At 33.7% G+C, this 9,162-nt stretch overlaps 1 protein-coding gene across 6 annotated transcripts; it reads left to right on the top strand.

Annotated features, from left to right (window-relative positions):
* Positions 1–2,313: 2,313 nt before the first annotated feature.
* Positions 2,314–7,210, top strand: LOC140957738 (GCN5-related N-acetyltransferase 6, chloroplastic-like). 6 transcript variants are annotated; one of them, XM_073415111.1, is made up of 9 exons: positions 2,314–2,657; positions 3,722–3,944; positions 4,068–4,154; positions 4,304–4,340; positions 5,171–5,242; positions 5,723–5,827; positions 6,130–6,286; positions 6,403–6,479; positions 6,805–7,210. In XM_073415111.1, exons 2-9 carry the CDS (start codon positions 3,931–3,933, stop codon positions 6,877–6,879), a joined length of 624 nt encoding a protein of 207 aa, XP_073271212.1. In that variant the 5' UTR covers positions 2,314–2,657; positions 3,722–3,930; the 3' UTR covers positions 6,880–7,210. The 6 variants fall into 6 exon arrangements, with proteins under 6 accessions (XP_073271212.1, XP_073271208.1, XP_073271207.1 ...); XM_073415107.1 differs by having other exon boundaries at positions 2,315–2,657; positions 4,102–4,154; positions 6,811–7,210; XM_073415106.1 differs by having other exon boundaries at positions 2,315–2,657; positions 4,102–4,154.
* The last annotated feature ends 1,952 nt before the right edge of the window (positions 7,211–9,162 follow it).

The raw sequence follows: 9,162 nt of genomic DNA, 5'->3' as shown, positions 1-9,162 counted from the left end.
TTTGAGAGACAATTAGATTGCTCTCACTTTCAATAAAGATGGATATATGAATTGATGGTTTCAATAATAACATGTGGTTTTTAATTCGCTGAGGTTCATACAACTTAATGATATAATTATTGAATTATATACATTCTTAATCCATGGAGGTAAATTAAGAAAATAATTCAATATCATCTTATAATTAATTATATTTAGCATAATAGAATTTCTTGTGGGATAAAATTCACTATTCAAACATAATTAATCTCAATTATATATGTTATGACCAAATGTGATCCAAATACTTTATGTAAAATTTTAATTCTCTTCAATTAACTAAAACCATAAAAATCAATATAATTTTCCATATATTGATTTGTGGCTAATTTTTAATTTTGAAAATTATGTGAATTGGATCAATATAATTTTTCAAAATTTCTGCCCAATTTAAAAATCTTAATCGTATGAAAACGGAGGCAAAAACCGCTCTGGTAGGTAAAAATATAACATAATATTGACCTAAATTTGATCTATATACGCATAAACATACAACGTAAAGATTGATATGCAAAAAAATAAATAAGAGCAAATTCTAAATATAGCCATTAATATTGAATTTGAGATAAAAATGACGAGATCTCATGAACAATGAAAACAATGATCTTATAAACCTTTTATCCAATTTATTAGATATTGTATTACTGAATTAATTGCATTGATTTAGTAACTATGTATGCCAATTCGTGACGCCCTAGAAAGGGCGGCCCGTGTCATCCTTGGACTGGGACAGAAAGGGAGGACCAAAGCAAGACCAGTCCAAAGTTTGTCCTAGGAAGCCAAGAAGAGATAGGGTGGAAGCCAGTCAAGGTAAAGAAAGAGTCATCTGTTTAAATAATCCCTGACATGCAGCAACTCGATAAACATATTAGACAACTATAGACTAATACAAGTTAGGAATCATATTTCTTGGTCGACAAGACATGATTGAACGATTCTGCCTGGATGGAAAAAGTGTCTGGTCAGGCAGAGAAGCCCTTGACATCCCAGGCACTTGCAACACTTTGGAGTCTTCCTTGACAAGGCAAGGCAAGGCAGGGTACCTGAGAAAATTAAGTTAAGTGATCGTTGATCTTGTCCACCAATAATCGAGAGGTATGTTCCCCTCTACGTTTCTAAGCCATTCGACCCAAGCTCACCTTATCCGATCACCAGCAGGGACCGTCCAAGTCAGTTTTTTCCTACTCATACCGACCGTGAGGAGATTGGTGGGTCACCATACCTCGTAATAATTAACATGACAAATCAACGCTCACGACAAGACCATGGACAATATAGGTCGTCGTGCCTATTGTCAGGAACATTGTCCAAGAGTTGCAATCGAAGTCATATTCTCCCATATAAATACCCAGGTTTGCTATTCATTTGAGACGAGAGATATTGCGTTGTACTGTATTCAATAAATAATCTCTCTACTTAGTGTGTCATGTACTGACTCGAGCGTCAGAGTGTCCACCATATCGAAATTTTCTTGTCGAGTGTTTGCGGATCATTTTACCTGAGCTCATCCTACCCAGTCCAGAATACTCACAGTACATGCCAAGTCACCTGAGCTTATTCTACCCGATCAAGAGTACTCACCGTGCAGGCCATACCACACGAGCTTATCTCAACATGTCAAAAATCTTCAGAGGGAAAGTATATATCTATGTCTGATAGATTTCCTACCTAGCTCACCCAATTGATATGAACATCGTCACCGCTATTTATAGATGTTCTTTAAAAATCACAGAGAGACTTAAGATTTGACAAATCTTGATGATATATATGTGATATGAGTCAATCAAATATCAAGATACTTATTATCTTAATTCATATATTATTTTTGATTATTTCATCTTAAATATGAGACTGTCTCATATTTAATTTAATTAAGTATTTTGATCATAATTAAATTATTTTATGAACTTAAATAAAATAATCTTACAGAAATGGATTTGCAATTTCCTAACTCTCTTAAATGACGGCCCACCCCAACCTGCCAAATTACGTAAAATTAAATAAGTCCGTCGAACCACCTAACTCACCACCTGGAAAGATGGACTGGTTAGACCATTTACCATTTACCATTTACCATTTACCGATGCTTTACAAGCCCCTTTTCACGTTTCTACCAAGAGTTCCATGCCAAATTTTTAGATACGGAAATGCGATTTTAGTTTTGGGAACATCTGCTTTACTTCCTTCCACTGTCGATCAGAACCAAAGTCGTTGATTACTATTTGTGGACCCGGTTTACCCAACAGCGCATATAAATCTCCTGCTGACCTCTCTACGCTTGCCGTTTTCTGTATAAGAAAAAAAATCCCAATTTCTATCGATTCGCTCCCACTTTAGTTTCTGTATCCACTTCCGATTCTTGCTTTCGTGCGCCGTACTCCAGAAGACATTAATTGAGAAGAAATTCTCCGTCGATTGTTCGTTATGTGTTTGTCTTTTATGATAATCTGTCGTTTGATGGTCTCCCATTTGATTTGATGACACGTGGAAGGTCAGGGAGAAGAAATGGAGCTGAAGAACAATTTTTTACCGGAATTTCAAGTCCAGCAGCCGAAATTAACTTGCTTGATATCGAGCAACAAACGCAATTCTACCCCTGTTCTCGGAATGTTTGCAAGGTATTTTTTTTTATAATTATTATTTTATATATCATTGTAATGTGCTTATGGTGTAAATTTATTCGCGTATTAACGTATACATGTCAATAATTGATGTGTATTTGATTCTCCACACTAAGCTAACTGTTGTATTTATCAGTGTTTTTTAGACTTATTTTTTCCATTTTACATACTGCGATGGAATTTGAAATGTGTATTAACTTTGAAAATGGAAAGGGTGAACAATTTGACAGAAATTAGTTTTATTTGAGCTGTTGCTTTGGAGAACATGCAAGAAAGTGAAGCATATACAGCAGAAGGATTGTTTTGCTATATATGGATAAATTCAGACTTCATAACATGGTAAAACAGCCACAGACCCTTGTCCTTTATTCATATGTCCTTGGATTTCGAAAAACATGGAAGAAATTTTGTAGCCGTTGGTTTCATGGGCTATTTCATTTGCAGGAAGTTTTAAATGCTTTTATTGTAAAAATGTTAGGAAGATTTCCTGAGTTGTGATGAGCTACTTAAATGCTCGTGCGCTGGTCTTTGAAATATTTAGTAACTCAAAATCATCCTCGCTAGTCTCATGGATTTGAATATGTGGGTAAGAAACCTTCAAAAGAACCTTTTTGAGATTATGAGAAGGAATATAACTTTCTGTGATTGATGATATAAGCAATGATTTGTGATCATTTGCTTAAAAGCATTTAACTATTATGATTGGAGTGTGGTAAAACATTTCAAAACCTTTGTTTGGAATATTCTGCAGATGAATGTTTATTGTTCCATGAGAAGATGTTGGGAGTAGAGTGTACTTGCTTCATCGTCCATTTCATTTTTGCCAGTCTCCTGTTCTATGCCACCAGTATGTAACTGATAATCAAAGTGATCCATTGCATGGAATAATTAAACTGTTCGGGCTTTCCTTTTGTCAATTTACATTCAAATCATATCTGCCAGAATGTTACCAGGAAAACAGTTATCAAAGTTGTTTTCTTTCTGTCTTTATCAGACCTTACGGCTTTCTTAATGAACAATTATTCAGTTACTTATGCTTTGCACCTTACTTAACCGTATAGAGAGACATTTCCCGCTCAATATTATAGATGGAAACATCTTGAAGTTCACTGCAACAATGACCAAAATATCCAGAACTTGGGTTTATCGAAGAATGAAACATCAAAGCTAGCTAAACTCTCCTTTAACCGTCTTCAACTTACTGACCAAGAGTGTACTGGCCTTCAAAGGCGAAACTTTGGTCGTTTTGTTGCTCGTGGAGCTATCCTGGATGAAGAATATTGGGTTGGTTTTTCTTTCTTTTCCACTTTTTATAATATATGTATGAACCACCCAACCAAAATCATCATTTGGTTTTTTAGTTTGTGTTTGTATCATGGTGTCTGTATTTTTCTGAAAGAACATCAGATTTCTTGTCTCCATGTTTGACTTAAAATGGCAGACAGCGGCATGGCTGCGAGCAGAAGCCCATTGGGAATCCTTGTCTTACATGAGGTCAATTATCTGAATTTTGTACTACTTGATTGTGATTCAACATACTCCATTAAAGCCCACCCACACATATTAAAGAATCTTTCTTCTGGACATCCTAAATTGTCAATTTTCGAGTTAATTAATTACAATGATTATTTCGTCTTTTTCAGGAATGTCGATAGTTATAAAAGAAAATACGCTGAACAGGCAAGTCTATATAGATTGGAAGCGGTGTTTTTTAGATCACATTTTAGCCCCTGAATTTTCTTTATCATCGATGACTTGAATTAAGTTGATAAAAATATGTTTTTCTTATTCTAAGGTAAGCCTTTTTTGGGGCGACAAAAACTAATCAGTTTGTAAACCAATGCTCCTTAACTTTTACCGTTATGAACTTTGTTACTGTTTTGTCTTGATGCACGGATACTCCTAAATTTTTTTCTTGAAGTATCGGACACGAATACAGATATGACACGCTGGTACGTGTGTTGGATATGGCAAAATCCGTGTTGTTGACTTTTTGTAGGTTGACCAGTCGGATACGTCTTAGACAGGGCTATGATATGTCATGGACACGGCATGGATATGTTTCAGCAAATTTTTTTTTTGTTTATATCTCTTTAATTTTTAATATTATATTTATATATATATTAATAATTGTCGTATCCTAACCATATCGTATCTTATATTTTTAAAATTTGCGGCATCGCCGTATCCATATCATATTCGATACGATACTCATACCCTTATCCATGGAACATAGATGCACGGTATCCAAATCATGGCGCTTGGATTTTTTTCTAATGTTGTCAATAGCCCTGTTGCAGTTTGGTTGTGGACATCAATTGGCTTTGTGTTAAATACTATTTTCAAATAAGCTTTCTATTTCTGGGAGAAGCTCATGTTTGCTTTGGATTTTTGTTCACTACAAGTTCTTGTGATGACCCTCAAATCCTCTAGTACCTTGCAATTTAATGATCTATTAATGGTCTATAAGTCTATAACAATCTCTCAATTTATTCATCTCATATCGGCAGGAATTTTATGCTTTGAAGCGAAGATGTTTTGGCCAGGAAGGAAAATCGTTGAACTGCTTCTGCTTAGTTGCTGTAAGTAGAACAGACAGTGACACGAGTATTTCACCAAATCCTTTGAAAGTTTTGAGATAATTGCATGTGTCAATTTTTTCTTCTTCATTTATTCAGTACCCTAATGCTATAGTTCGAGAAAATCTCTACTTTTTGTCTGTTTATTAATCTATCTCATGCTCTGACGCACATTCCCTTTTTCCCTTTACTATTTATTATATTTCTGATTTACTGAAAAGAACCAACAGTATTCATATTCAAGATGATGTTCTCGCAAAAGAATTACTAGTCTGGTCTATGTTGATTATGTCAGCCTTAGAACCACACTATATCAACCTCATCCTAACCTGTACCAAAATCATCTGTTAGCACCATTCTTCTCTTCCGTTTATGTGCAACTTCAATTGTACATTATCTGATCATAAAACGTTGGAGTATCTCATACTTCAATTCCCATCCAGAGGCTCATAACTTACTGATGATGTTTTTTCCACCATGCAGGTTAAGAAGGAAGAGAAAAATGTCAGAAGAACGGTCTTAAATAGTATAGTGGGAACTTTGGACTTAAGTATTCGGCAATTTGTGCAAGGAGAAACATATCCTGAGGTACAATCTCGTGACCACGAAATGTTGTTGATTTCAAACATGACCTAGCATTTGTTGTGTGAGATAGTTTCCTGATTGGAAATGGTGCAGCGTTTAACAGCTATAAATCAGAAAGTATGATTTGTCTCAGCAGCTTCACATCTGTTGTCGTGCTGTTATTTGATATTTTCCTGATTGTGCAGTCTCGCATATTGAGGCTTCTATTGCATTATATTTTACAGAGGAACATGTGCACTCTTATTTGATTATAATGTGTTCCCCAAAATTTGACCAAACTCTGGAATTTTTTTCTTATTTTGTAGCATATTAAGAGATATTCTGCTGTATTGGCGAACCAAGAGCCCCTGGATATGCATAAATATGCTTATATTGCAAATGTTTGTGTGGCAAAGTTTGCTCGACGTCAGGGTATTGCTTCAAACATGATATACTTAGCCATGGATGTTGCCATGGTATCAGGTCTCATATCTTAACTTCCAACATTGTTGCAGGTTCTGCTTGTTTGTTTTGCTCTGAATGTGTTATATATTGCCCTAAATTAATGTCTTTTCTCCGATTTACTGTTGTGCCAACAGGTATGAAGCAGCTTTTTGTTCATGTAAATGCAGACAACAGGCCTGCCCAGGATCTATACAGAAAAACTGGCTTCAAGGTACCCTTTCCCTGCCCTTGCCTGCATATTCTATAGTCCCTCTTTGATTATTGTTGAACTATCATGTTTTTTAAATTCTCCACAAAGATGTCTCGAGGGCTAATGACACTACTGATATGGTTTTTGTGTCCATCATGAAATGTTTGGCTAACCACGCTTGACCAACTGAGACTGCAGAAAAAGCATAGATGTATCTTTATTGATTAATGCTATTAAACATTGTTTCCATGTTACATTTGTTTTATATTTTCACATCTTAGAGAAACCACTTTTGGATGGATTGACATACATTTAGTTTGCTGTAATCTTTATGATGTGAATCTAGAAACCGCATTTTGGATGGATTGGCAGGTCGTTGAAGCTGCTTTGTCTCATTTATCAAAAGATCAAAGGATATTAATGTCAATGGATTTATAAAATTGATGTAAAAACATACCTACTTCCATCCATGTGTCGTGCACCAAGATATCGCTAATTCCTTCCCCGACGGTATCATTTGCCTCGGTATTGTGTTGTATGCTCATTGGAGTCAACTTCTTGCTGGTTTGTGTATCTGTATTGTTTTGATATATACATTCTTTAAGTGTAAAAGGTGTAGAAACTATCATGTCCAGTTACAAAAGTTCACTGTTTACAGCCAGGATGGATATCATTTTTGAGTCACTGCTAACCAGATTTCTAAATATACGTGTAAAAGGTTGGTCAATGACTCACTTTTGGGTGGAAATTTCATGATATGTTTACTTTTTTATTAAATAGTTCTTATGAAGCCATATGGCAATAGTTATAAAAATTATCATATAATCATTTTATTTCCATATTGTTGAATTTTTTGATTATTTAGTTAATTGTCTTTAGATAAAAATTTTAACACACGGTATGATTCAATGTTCTAAAAAGCGCGAAAAGCGTCGATGTAAAGCTTGAAACAAATTTAGGACGGGTTTAATTGTAAAAAACAATTTTTAGCTTTTCCTGTAATTTTAATTTTCTCAATCCTAAAGATGAAATAATATATAAACATTAAGCTCATGCATAAATTCTCCCATTTTTTTTAAACATAAAAATATTAAAGTTATAATTTTTAGTAGTTTTTGAGGCGGAATATGTAGAAATAAATTATGGTAAACTTTTATTTCTTGGTTCGTCGCAATTGTGGAACAAACTTCGACGATCGTAGTTTTTAGTAACAAATTGTGGTGAGATTTAACTTTTGAAAGGTTTTGATGGGTTACGGGAGATTATCGGTTCTTTCTTTAAGAGGAAGGGTTTTTTGCAAGTTTTTATTTGCAGTACTCTTATTGGATGAAAAAAGGTTTATATTAATTAATTTAAAATTTAAAAATAAAAATGCTATTAAGCACACTTATGACGCTTAATGCAGTTAAACATGGTTTGATCCTATTCATAGTTCCCACGCTTCATGCTTAAAACCCCAATAATCGAATAAGTCAAATTTTTGCTTTAAATGTTCTTCGAATATTTTGAATAAAAGTTGGCTTAAACAATTCCTCGGTTAGCTATCCATGAAAATTTTCTGAGTAACTTTTATTTTTATTTTTATGTAATTTATCAATTAATATGTAAATTTTTAATCAGTAGCTATATTATGTACTTATTTTAGAGTGCTAAATCAATTTAATAAGATATAACTCTTAGATGTGATAAACAATCTTAACTATGAATAATTTAAAAAACTTCATATATATATTTTTGTACTACCTTTTTTTCTATATAAAATATCCAAGGGTGGATTTTTTTAGATAATTTTACCATATAATTATTATTAACACATGATTTTTTTATGACGTAGGAATATATAATCACTACTCTTCGGTGCATATTGAGTAAAATCCTGGAATTACACAATAGCCTCAAAACCACATTAGCAAGGTAAGCCATACTTGGTGACCAAGCCATGTTGACAAGCTCGTCCGAGAAAGTGTTGGTAGGAAGAATCGAATTTCTAACCACCATGTATTTACTTATTCTACCAACTCAAACATCAATTTGTCGGCCGTATTTTTTTTTTATTATTATCACTATAAAAACAAGGTCCATCTGCAAATATAGGCCCCAAACAAAAAATTTAAAGTCAAAAGCCTCTTGTAATTTTTTTTGGGTCAAATAGACCTATTTTGAATTAATTTATCTTTTAAAACTAATACCATTTTATTGAAATTTTTTAGTTTTGGTGATAAAAAAATAACATCAAGTTGTTTCATGATCAAAATTTTATTTTATTATATTTACATGTTTCGATCTAAATGCCTTGAACTTAATCCAAATTGCTTATTATTCAAACTTTAGCTGGACTGCATTTTCCTATCTCCAACTAGTTATTCTAAAGCCAGGCTTATCCTCTTTAAGCTCAAACTGCTTCAAGAGTCGGGCTGGATTGATTAAAAGTATTCAAGCTGCATATTGATATCCAACTGGTATGCTTGTGCATTAAGTCATTCTTTATGTCTACCAGCAGACAAGTCAAAAATTATTTGACTAATCATGCATCATAGTTGATGTCTCTCCGTTATTCAAGAATGTATTATAAAAAGACAAAGACACGAGCAAACCTTTCTCTCTCCAAAATCGAATTTATCAGAAGTTGTTAGTTGTCATATTTGTATAAATGCCAATGATTATTAATTGCAGCGTACTACGAAGGGAAATGAGACAAAATACA

The sequence above is a fragment of the Primulina huaijiensis genome, chromosome 14 (assembly GCF_012295235.1).
Source record: "Primulina huaijiensis isolate GDHJ02 chromosome 14, ASM1229523v2, whole genome shotgun sequence".
NCBI classification, from domain to species: domain Eukaryota; kingdom Viridiplantae; phylum Streptophyta; class Magnoliopsida; order Lamiales; family Gesneriaceae; genus Primulina; species Primulina huaijiensis.
The sequence above is the reverse complement of the archived record's forward strand: the minus strand, read 5'-3'. Positions and strand labels throughout refer to the sequence as shown.